Source organism: Plutella xylostella, chromosome 9 (assembly GCF_932276165.1).
Source record: "Plutella xylostella chromosome 9, ilPluXylo3.1, whole genome shotgun sequence".
NCBI classification, from domain to species: Eukaryota; Metazoa; Arthropoda; class Insecta; order Lepidoptera; family Plutellidae; genus Plutella; species Plutella xylostella.
Window position 1 is genome coordinate 10700828 of NC_063989.1, and position 12232 is coordinate 10713059.

The 12232-nt window shown below is 41.9% G+C and overlaps 1 protein-coding gene across 1 annotated transcript in view; it reads left to right on the plus strand.

Moving 5' to 3' along the window:
* LOC105381623 (acetylcholine receptor subunit alpha-like) overlaps positions 1-12147 on the plus strand; it is a 139625-nt gene extending 127478 nt beyond the window's left edge. The window contains exons 8-10 of the mRNA XM_038112229.2: positions 8557-8748; positions 9112-9337; positions 9605-12147. Of these exons, the coding sequence (XP_037968157.1) occupies positions 8557-8748; positions 9112-9337; positions 9605-9802 (616 nt within the window). The 3' untranslated portion in view covers positions 9803-12147. The remainder of the gene's footprint in view (positions 1-8556; positions 8749-9111; positions 9338-9604) is intronic.
* The last annotated feature ends 85 nt before the right edge of the window (positions 12148-12232 follow it).

Sequence of the window (12232 nt, forward strand, 5' to 3'; positions counted from 1 at the left end):
TTTCGATACTGGGAATGTGAGGGGCCTCAGGATCTGCGATAAAGGTATTTAAATTTATTGTATCCAGGTCACTGTCTCTGGTTTCGAAAATAGAGCTGAAGAATTCGTTGAACATATTTGCTATTTCCGATGGACTTTCGGAAATATTTTCATTTAGCAGCATTTTGGAAGGGTAACCACTCTCATTTTTTTTGAGTGACGATACGTATTTCCAAAAATGTTTCACATTATCTGCGATACCTGACTCTGTTTTTGAGATATAGGAATTATGGTCTTGTTTTAAAAGTAATTTAGCTCGATCACGTAAAAGTGAAAACTCTCTATAATCTGACAGGTTGTGGTAGATTTTCCATTTTTTCCATACGGTTTTTTTTCTTGACAAGGTACTTGTTAATGCTTTGGAAAACCACTGAGGATATTTTATTGATTTGGGTTTGCATACTGGTACATGCTTGTTAATAGTATTATATAGTTTAATATAGAGATATGAAACGCTTTCAGACACGTTTTTATCCCTAAGTTCTTCTACCCAATTTATGGACGATAGGTCGGTTTTGATCGCACTGAAGTCGCATTTATGAAAGTTGTATTTTTCAGAATGCTTATCACGGATTCTCTCAGCTGGTTGTAACTTTTTAAAAGAAAATAAAAGTGGGGGATGATGGTTATAGTTCGGTTTTGATAGTTCTGTGGGAGGAGGAGAGCAGATACAGTGGTGGTAATTTGTTAACATTAAGTCTAATAGGCGGCCATTAGCGTTATAAATTATATTATATTGTTTAAGTTGCATGTACATGATTGTTGATTCTAGTTCTTTATGAAGGTTGCTCACAGCTACTGGCAAAATATGATTTTCTGTAGAGTGTAGAGACCATCGTAAGTCAGGAATATTGTAGTCACCCACAATAATAAAGTGGTGTGATGGGAATTTTGTATATAGAGATTTCAAAGTATTAAAGTGTAATATATACGTATTTTGATGAGTTTTGGGTGGTATGTATGTAGCACTTAGTATAATGGTTTTGGAGTTACTAATTGGTAAAGTGATGTATATTTGTTCGGTATTGTTATCTTCGAATTCAAAGTATCTGGCTGCGCTAAATTTCTTATTAATTGCAACTAAGATACCTCCGCCATCCTTCTTGTGTGTTGCTTGTAAATTCCGATCGCGACGGAATATAGAATACCTGTCATCTACCAATTCAGAATCATATATACCACCCACAAGCCAAGTTTCTGTCAGCACTATTATGTCATAATTTGAACTTTGAATGTTACATTTAAGTTCTGTTAATTTTGAGCGCAAACCACCACAATTCTGATAGTAAATATTCAAATTAGTGTTATTCATTTAATTCTACTAATATTATTATTATTACTTGTGTACGGTACATAGATAGGATTGTAACATTGTTATTTAAAAGTAAGTTTAGGTGGTTTATGTGGTATGCGCTCCTTACAAAGATTTTTGATTGTTTATGCGAGTAGAGGAGGTTAGGTACGGCCTTATAGAATGAAAGTAATACTGTTATGAAAAGCCTTAGAACAGAAAGTCATAAAATTTTTTCAAGATCTTCCTCACGTCGGATTGTGATGACGCGCGAGTTATCCTCTTTCCGGGCCAAGATGGCAGCATTTTTTATCCATATATATCTATAAGATTTATCTTTGGCACAAGCGCGTGCCTTGGCATACAGGATTTTATTCTTCAGCGTCAGGTGCTCATTGATGTAGACGCGGGCCGTCGATGGAGGTGATTCTGTCGACGCGGCGACCACCGCAGCCACGCTGGAACGAGCCGTAGGCCCTCCCGCGGCCGCCTCCAGCACTTGCGCCGCGGTGAGACCTCTGCGACTACGAGCAGCCGCGATCACATCATCTCGAAGACGTCTTGAGGACAGATGTACTATTATATTTTTTGGTTTCTGACTAGACTGATTACTGGCAACCCTATGTACATCAGTAACGCTGGAATTCGGAATTTGTATGCCGATGGTAGTCCCAATGGTTTCAACCAAGTGCAACAGGTTTTCACCTTTTCTTTCAGGGACATTTTGAATTTCAAGGTTACACATCCTTGAGCGTTGATCCATGTCCTCTATGGTCTCTTTTAGATTTTTATTTTCAAGACATAGCTGCTGATTTGCTTGATGAAGCTGATTTGTTGTTGCTGATTGTTCCTCGAGGTTATTTTCCAATATTGATATTCTATTAGTGAGAAGGCCGATTTTGTCTAGCATTTCTTGAGATGTTTCTCTAAATGATGCCTCGAGACCTTTAATTAATGTCTTTACTTCATCGAATTTGGAATCGAAGCATTTAATCATCTGTTGAACATCTATGTTCACCATTGAGGGTGTATTATCCGAGGTTTTCTGGTTAATCACCACTGGGCTGGCAGGTAATTTCTTTTGTTTGCATGGTAGGCACTTCAACTTTGGCTTATTCATGGGTAATACTTTTCTAAATTCTGTTTCGCTATATTCAGCGCAGAAGTAATGAAATGTTTTCGTGCACATATTGCACTTTATCAGTTCATCTGTTTTCACGCATAAATTGCACTTAGCACAGTTCATTTTTGAGACTAGTATCGCCCTCTATTGAAATTATATCGAACTTAATCTTCTTATGTAGCAATCGATAATTTCGAGCCGGTGTGCACCACAACCGCAGACCTGTTCGTCGGAACGCCGGCCAGAGTCACAGCGAGCACGGGTTCGATCCTCGGTCGGGGTATCACTTTTTAAATTTTCTATAAAATAGTGAATTAGCGACTTAGCTGAAACAGTCCCGATCAGCGGTGCTCGGCGAAGACTTCGGCGGAGAGATGAGAGGTCCGACACTTTCCAAGATGGCCGCCGGCGCTTATGAGAACACCGTTAGGAAGGAACGGGAGGCACCGATTTTCAACGCAATAGGCAAACAATTTGACAATTATTAAATTAAATTTAAAATTATAAATTAAGTAGGCAGATGGGAGCGCATCAACACGTCCGCACTGACCGAGTATCACGAGCGAAAAAAAATCGTTAGGTTAGGTTAGATCGTAACCAGGGATTGGTTCATCAATTATACGTCATCTCGATATTAAATTCCTTACCCAATAATCCCTGGTTATGCTCTAACCCACTATGGCGAAATTGGCACTTAAAGTTCCATGTTTCGTTTTTCGAAAAAAAAACACTAACATACTGACACACTCACAAACATGCACCTTTATAATTATATTATGTGATGTGGTATGATGTATGATCATGAAATTGGTGTAATAAATACAAATAATAATTGCCTTAGTGTGCGTTTCTCTAGCTCTGGATACGAAAAAGATAGAACACGAATTTACATCATACTGCTAGTAAATCAAGTTAGGGTGTCATGTCAGTAATGCTTTAACCACAGCGACCCTACGACACTTACCTGGTTAATACCCTTCTGGGGTGTAGTGGGTTATTAAGCATCGATCCTTTCCAGCCGGCTTCTATATAAGTGGGAAAGATGTGATAAATTTTGTTTTGGCCCATAAACTCTCTCCAGTGGCTCCAAGTAGCTGTGATGCGCACAGCGGCCACACCCCGGTACACCGCGTCGGCTCGCGGGCTAAACTGGACGAGGGGCTTGCCATCTCGGTGGTCAAGTTATGCGGTTCCCTCCCGCACTGCGCATGAAGTCTGTTTCGGTGAGGAAGGCAGCCCAATGCAGATATGCTGAAGGGTTTGGCGGACTCGGCGACTCAGCAAGGCAAGGTGGAAGGCCTAAAGGGCGATGGCAGAGGGCGCATAGTTGCCGTCGGCCAGACACATCATCCGACTTCACTTCCAGTCGTAACGGTTTTCCGTTCCATTGGATCGTGGTGGGGAAGGACGAGTGTGTGCGCCTGCGTTTGCGCGAACGTTTGCGCACCTTAATATATCCTGCGCATTTGACCGCTTCCGTACTATGGACTCCGATTGACGCAAAGACCTATGGCGATGGGATGAAGTAGAGAGGTCTGGCGTGATGCTAGCTGGGCTTTGTCTGAGTCCTGCACATAGGCGGTCCTGGGGGTGTGAGTACACACCGTGGTCGCTTTCACACTGCAAATTTGGGGTGACAGTGTGGATTCGGCAGCACCCGGGACGACAAAGCAGCCCTATTTAGGGAGGCACTGCTTTCCTCGCTCAGCCGAGGAGGGGGCTAGAAAAGGTGCCCTAAGAAAATGCTCGCCTCACTTGGAAGGTGGTAGTAACCGCGGCTGCCATTGCATCTTTTAATAACGTGGTCGAAATAACAAGAAAAATCAATGCATGAAACCACCTATCATGATTTTCGGCGCATGGAACGTGAGGACGCTTCTAGATCGAGACGGCAACGCCTGCCCTGAACGCAAAACCGCCGTAGTAGCTCGTGAACTTCATCGTTATAACGTAGATGTAGCTGCTCTCAGCGAGACACATCTTGCCGATGAAGGTGAGCTGGTGGAAGGTGGTGGCGGTTACACTTTCTTTTGGAAAGGTACCGCTGCCTCCGAACCACGACGTTCAGGTGTAGGATTTGCTGTCAAGAACTGTATAGCAAAGCGACTAGAGGAGTACCCAGTACATATCTCGGATCGCGTTACCACTTTACGCCTCAAACTGGACAGAAACAACTACCTTAATGTCATCAGTGTCTATTCTCCAACGCTGGATAAGTCTGATGACGTCAAGGACAAATTCTATGAAGAGCTATCTCAATGCTTAGACAGCATAAACGCCAGAGAGCAGGTTCTATTGCTAGGCGACTTCAATGCCAGAGTTGGTCGGGACTATGAGGCTTGGCCTGGAGTTCTGGGTAGACACGGAGTTGGCAACATGAACAGCAATGGTCAGTTGCTACTCAGTCTTTGTGCTCAACACGAACTGGCAATATCGAACACTATGTTCAGACTTGCTGCTAAGTACAAGACAACGTGGATGCACCCGAGATCCAAACACTGGCATTTGATTGATTATGCTATGGTAAGGCAAAGAGACATCAGCCAGGTTGAAGTTACCCGCGTGATGCGTGGGGCACACTGCTGGTCTGATCACAGATTAATTGTCACCAAGCTGCGACTCCGACTTCATCGTCCGCGTAGATCCACTGTAAAAAAGCCTGCGTCATTGAACGTGGTAAGGCTAAAAGATCGCGAAGTACGAGAGCGTTTTGCTGATACCTTATCGGAAAGGCTGTCGCCAGATATCAAGGCGGGTGACGTTGGTGCGGCCTGGGGAACATTGTCTACCCATCTTATAGAAGCCGCCTCAGCTGCTTTAGGTATGACAAGCCGTCGTAATGAAGATTGGTTTGACGAGAATGACGGGGTTCTCAGGGCAGCATTTGACAAACACCGAGAACTTTTGCGACAGCATAGTAGGAGAGGTAGAACGGCTACGGAGATCAAAAACAGTGACCTTGAGCTACGAAAGCTGTCTCGACAGTTAAAAGACAAGTGGTGGCGTGACAAAGCTTGTCATATGCAATGGCTCGCTGACACAAATCAGCTCGGGGAGTTTTATTGCGAGGTACGTAAATTGATTGGTACATCTTGTCGTGCAAAAGTTCCTTTAAGGTCATTAGACGGCGCGCATCTACTAACAGGCAAAGAAGATGTACTAAAACGTTGGGCTGAGCACTTTGACACCTTGCTTAACGTAGATCGATCAGCTGATCTACGAAATATCGGTTTACTACCTCAACTTCCGTTAGCTACCGAGCTGGACGAGCCCCTATCACGCGATGAGATTGTCACAGCCATCAGACAGCAGCAAAACAAGCGGGCCGTTGGTGCTGACCTTATACCAGGAGAGCTGCTGAAGTACGGCGGTGAGGAGCTACACGACTTGATCTCGGAACTGTTTGTTCGAATGTGGGAGGAGGAGCGGGTCCCGGATGACTTCAAAGTGTCTCGCATAATTGCTCTCTACAAGAACAAGGGTGATCGTTCCGATTGTAACTCCTACCGTGGTATTTCACTTCTGTCAGCCCCCGGAAAGGCCTTTGCCAGAGTTCTCCTAAACCGCTTGAAACAACTATCTGAAAAGATCTTGCCCGAAACCCAGTTTGGCTTCCGACCTGACCGAGGTACCTGCGAAGCTATCTTTTCCGTCCGGCAACTGCAGGAAAAAAGTAGAGAGCAAGGGCGTCAGCTGTATCTCTGCTTTGTCGACTTGGAGAAAGCGTTTGATAGTGTACCTCGTGAAGCCCTGTGGATAGTGCTTGAGAAACTGGGATGTACGGAGAAGTTTGTAAGACTTCTAAGACTCTTGCATGACAATATGCAGTGCTGTGTCGCAGTAGATGGTGAGCAATCAGATTTCTTCCCCGTTACCTGTGGGGTGAAACAAGGGTGTGTCCTTGCACCAACATTGTTCGCCTTATACTTTGCAGTAGTAGTCAAAGAAGTCTTACAAACGGTCTCCGAGGGAGTCCGGATCCGCTTTCGCACAGGCAACCTTTTCAACTTAGGCAGACTTAAAGCACGTACTAAAGTGTCGCACGCATTGATCACAGAGATCATGTATGCAGACGACTTGTGCTTTTTAGCAGAATCCCCAGATGGGTTACAACAGCTAATGTCCTCATTCCACCAAGCTTGCTGCAAGTTCGGCCTAAAGATTAGTGTCAAAAAGACTGAGGTCATGACCTTAGACACACACGGTCACGAGACACTATCGATAAAGCTTGGGGAAGATGAGCTGAAGCAGGTGCACAAGTTTCGTTATCTGGGGAGCACTTTAACATCCAAGTGTGACCTTGACGCCGAAATTAATAACAGAATAAGTGATGCAGCCGCGGCATTTGGCAAACTGCGTTCCAAGGTCTTCTGCTCACATGATCTTAAGCTGACTACCAAAATATCCATGTATATGGCGATTGTGCTGCCAAACCTCCTATACTCCTCCGAGACGTGGTGTTTGTATCGCAACCACATACGCACTTTAGATCGTTTCCACCTCAAATGCCTACGATCCATCATAAAGATCCGATGGTCTGACCGAGTGCGTAACACCGAAGTTCTGCGACGGGCCAATGTTGGTGGCATTGAGGCCTATTTAATGCGTCGACAACTTCGGTGGTGCGGTCACGTATCGCGTATGGCGGAGGAGAGAGTGGCGAAGCGCATCTTTTATTCTGAACTAGAGGAGGGTAAGCGGAAACCTGGCGGACAACTCCTCCGATATAAAGATGTTCAGAAGCGGCACATGAAAAGATGCAACATTGAGCCCTCTCGTTGGGAAGATTTGGCGGCTCAACGGCCTGAATGGCGCACGGTGGTGGCAAGGCGAGTGCGCGAATCCGAGCTGCAGCGTAAAGCTGAATTAGACGCGAAACGCGACCAGCTAAAAGCTCGTCCACCTGCCGCCATCAACTATAATTATGTCGGCGGCGTACTCACATGCCCACACTGTGCAAGGGGGTTCGCCGCAAAGATCGGCTATATAAGCCATCTTAGGGCGCACGTGCGCCAACAGAACTAGGGGTCGAAGTGGTCGCCATGACCGAAATCGGTCGGACCAATCATCATCATAATACCCTTCTGTTTAAACTTAATTACTTTACTACACCCCTTAGTAAGGTCTTCACATACTACCCATGCCCATACCTAGAGAGCCTTGCTAAACATAAAAGGAAATGACGCCAACATAATACGATTGTACAACGTACATTGCTGCACGGAAGTCGTTGACTGAAAATAAGTTACATCCTTGACTATCAGTGTATCGTGCGTTTTAAATGTTTCAATACGATCGTTTCTGCTTCACAGCGCAAAATGTTAGCATAATTATGGTTGCAAAATGAATAAAGTTGGTTATAACATTTTTATTAGATTTTCTAATGCCATTAAGAACTGTTCAACATTTTATGAAAGCTATTAGGAAAATGCAGTCATTAACACAAGTCATAAAGCTGCAACTTCTTAAGCTTTTTCTTTTCTCATTAAGTATGTAATGTAATTTATGATAGTAATATTTTACTAACTTTGTTACCCTACTTACAAACTATGTTGGGTAATACATAATGATTTATTATTATAATTAAATACTCAACATTTACTTTTTCCTGTAATCCATAGAGCTGTAACTTTGGACAGCAAGAATAGGTACGTAACCAATGTTTTACTTAATGTGAATGCGCTTACATAGATTAATTGGCAAAAACTATGGTATGAACATATTACACCGAACATCACTAGAAGATATTATGCTTACGTTCTTAACATCTAAGGTCAAGTTGCGGTGCCCAGTAGCAAATCATCAGTTAATCAAAACATAATTTTGAAGGAATTGATTGAATTAATTAATCGATAATTAACTGCCAGTTTCACTCTATCAATCGATAACTGACAGATACTTTCATACAATTTTGACAGAGTACTACTTTTGATGTGTCTGAAACTGGCAGTATGTACCTAATAAAACTCTGGGTGACGCAAATGGACCTTACTAACTACCACAACGCTACCAATCTTCTACCATTCAACCAGCATACAACAAAATTACGCCTGCCGCCCAATAACTACCAGGCGCGCATATCTCAAAGCATCTCTTACAACAGGTCCCGCTACACCGCTTGCGGGGTTGTCGTCCGATGTGGCGGCACAGCTCGGCCGCTCTACCCGTATCGGTTAGCAGCAGCCGAGGACGACTGCTGCGCGCCTGGTGCGTGGCCGCCGACCGCGCCCCCCCGCCCCCTTACAAGGACGCCTTCTAAGGAGGATCTCACACATACTACGTATTTAAATTCAGGGTGAGTATAGAATATTAGATACTAATAAGATGGTAACATCATCCTTGTTTCAATACAGAACTTTGAAGGCCTACGTCCATCAGTAGACTAGTATATGCTGAAGACATTAATTACACAGAAATTTTAGACTGCGTTCTCAGTTGGCAAACTATTCGCCCGTTACCACGCTACAAATAACTTAGATTGAGCGCAAAACCTCGCCATACTAAACCGATACTCCGTTAACTCAGTCGGGATCGTAACGCAGCCTTACCCTCTTTTGTTTGTTATCTTCCACATCAGTGGTTTTCTAACTTTGGTTAGTTTAACCCCACAGAATCTCCAAACCACCATACTTAACCCCTAACCTCCCCCATCCAGCAGTATGGGTGAGAGCAACCGCTTCGGCGGCAGCTGCATCGTGCACGGGTCGAGCGAGGGTGGAGCACTGACGGGTGCCCCCGACTTGGCCGAGGATGAGGCCCTGAGCCCCGTGCCAGACCCGCCGGTCGGGTTCAGCCACTCGGCGTGCCCGCCGGAAGTGCACAGGACTTGTTTCTGTGTGCGGTTTATAGCCGAGCATACGAGGATGCTTGAGGAGAGCACTAAGGTGAGTTGTAGTGACGTTATGATGTCTTGGCTTTCTACAATAGCAAAAAATGTTGGATACATACTTCACTTGTTAGAAAAGTATTTATGTTCTTTGTAAGTACATAACTTACTGGGCTTGCGAAAATACTCGAAGAATAAGTTGTTCGAGTTACTGATGCCCTGTTATTTAAAAAGTAAAATTATGTATGCTTGATTGAAGATTTCTGTAACAAGTTAGTACTTAATAATATCCCCAATTACTCACTACCATTACACCATTCCTCAGGTGAAAGAGGACTGGAAGTACGTGGCCATGGTGCTGGACCGCCTGTTCCTGTGGATCTTCACGCTGGCGGTGCTGGTGGGCACGGCCGGCATCATCCTGCAGGCGCCCACGTTGTACGACGACCGGGAGCCGCTCACCGACAAGAACTTTAACCAATTTGCCACGTCGACTATAGTAAGGTGTCCGCCGCCTACGTAGGTCAAGTGAAAGTATGAAGTTGGATTTCAGGGAACAGCTACCGTTGTTACTGACACATGGGTAGTTATGTCGGATGTTCTGCTACCGGACCAACATCTTTATTAAGAACTGTCTTATCTGTCCGATCAGCATAAGTGCCAATTTCTCCATAGTGGGTTAGAGCATAATAACCAGAGATAATTGGTTGACTTTTGACACATCTGTCAAGAATTTAATATGGAGATGACGCATAATTGATCAACCTTTCCCTGTTTACGATCTAACCGGCTCTGGAGAAATTGGAGCTAAGTGTACCTTACCAAGATTTGACAGGAAAGTGCTGTTAAACTGAAATTGCTTATGCAATATTTTGGTACTGGTGCTGAAGGTATGGTTAATGATAAAGGCAGTGTGTCAGAACAGCATCAGTTCAGCAGAATGGAGTAAAAAAGAAGGAAAAATCCTACTAAATAGTAATAAATTAAAACATCCAACGCACACCCGTCCCGCCCGACACGTGTTCTATTCCACGACGCGTATATCTATTGTTAATTAATATCTTAATGTGTAGACATTAAGGTCGTATCTTCATATCTTAAAAGTGTTTGCGTTCTTGTAAAGACGGCTGAAGAATGGTATTGAACGGAACGGTGCAAGCCGCCATTTTGTAAATCTACGACGAAAAAAAAAATGGCGTCTTATTACATTACCGTTTACGGAAGATTAAAAAGCAAGTATAGAAATGAAAGGCAATTAACTCTTATGACAATAAAGAATCTATCGACTTATTTCCCCTGCAGTTAGTTCTGTTTACACATTTACGTTAACTCTCTGGGATCATTCTTGTAATCACCGTTCAGAAATCATTGAAGGTGCCTGCACAAAATATTGAATCGAGATTAAATTTATTAATGATTAATATTTATTTAATCCCGATTCAATGTTTTGTGTAAGTAACTAAAAATATAGTTATAACGTTATTAAATAAGATACTCAACTAACGAAACACCACCAAGTGAATATTGTCTGTGTTCAATAACAATGTGTTAGTAATAGAATAAAATAATCGGAAATATAAAGTAGGCGCATATCTTACTACTCATATTGTATCGGTGTTTTTGATCTTGCACAAAGCCATTTTTATTTACGACTCGTAAATAGTTTTAATTTAATATTTCTCACTTTTAGCTCTCTTGTAGGTATCGAATAATTTAGCTGTAGCTCTAAAGCTTACGACTCTAAGGCCGAATATAAACGTGCTATTAAAAAAAATGCAAATGGGCTACGAAACTTTAGTTTTTATCGCAATTTTATAGCCACTACTGCCAATTTTATACATTATTTAATTACCTACTACTCAATGAAGGCTACAGTCCCGATATTTCACACTTAAAACGATAAAAACGATAGAATGGTGTTTTTTTTTTTGCATTTGAGAGTGTATACTATTGCAAATTAAAGTTATGTATGTTTGTTCAAAAAAGCATTTAATAGCGCGTGTATTGTCGGCGTAATGTAAATCTACCTACTATTAGGACATAACTAATTCAATTCTATCTCTATGTTTCCTTATCCTGACTGTACGTGTTTCGTTTTGTCGTAGAATAGAACATGTTCATTGTAACAAAACGATTTTATTATTTTTAAGAAACATTTTAATATACTATTAGAGAAAATGCAAGTTTTGAGAAAGGAGAAAGTTTTGTATTTACAAAAGCCAAAGTAATTTAGTACATAAATGATTATTTAGAAATATTTCACCAGCTTTTGACCCACGTATTTTATTAAAAAGAAAAGAATTAACAGTACTTAAATATCATGTATGGTATTGTGGCAACCACAAAGGTATCTTGCTCAAAAAAATCAAGAAAATATACAGGGTGGATTTTTATAAGTGATGTTCCCGTTGGCTGGCGTATTATTTCAAAGTTAGTTAAAAGTTTTTTAATCTGACGGGTAGGTTACATTGGCTTGCCAACGGGAAAGTCACTAATGAAACTCGACCTCGTGTAAAGATATTATAATTTGAAATGATTTCCGAATAAGTTAGTAGTATGTAATAGTATGTTGTATTTCATTTTATAAAGTGCTTGGACCATTGAGCGAGCTATGAATACAGTCTGAAACTCATTACTTTTAAGTATACTCCATAAAAAATCCTATGTTTATGTTCATTGTTGTATACCTTGTCATACATAACCAACGTAGGTAAGGTACGAAAGTGTATACAGATTTATGAAGTCAACTGTACGTTGGTAGGTATACTGTATATTTAATCAGTTTCAGATTGTATCATTGAAAGCTTATCAAAATAACGGTGTAAGTAAGGACATACTTGATATTATAATTTAAGATACGAAATTATAATTTAAACGCCAACCGTTAAAAAAACAAATTAAAATACCTATCATTTGTACAAAATTAAATAACGAATAAAAATCTAGATAAATA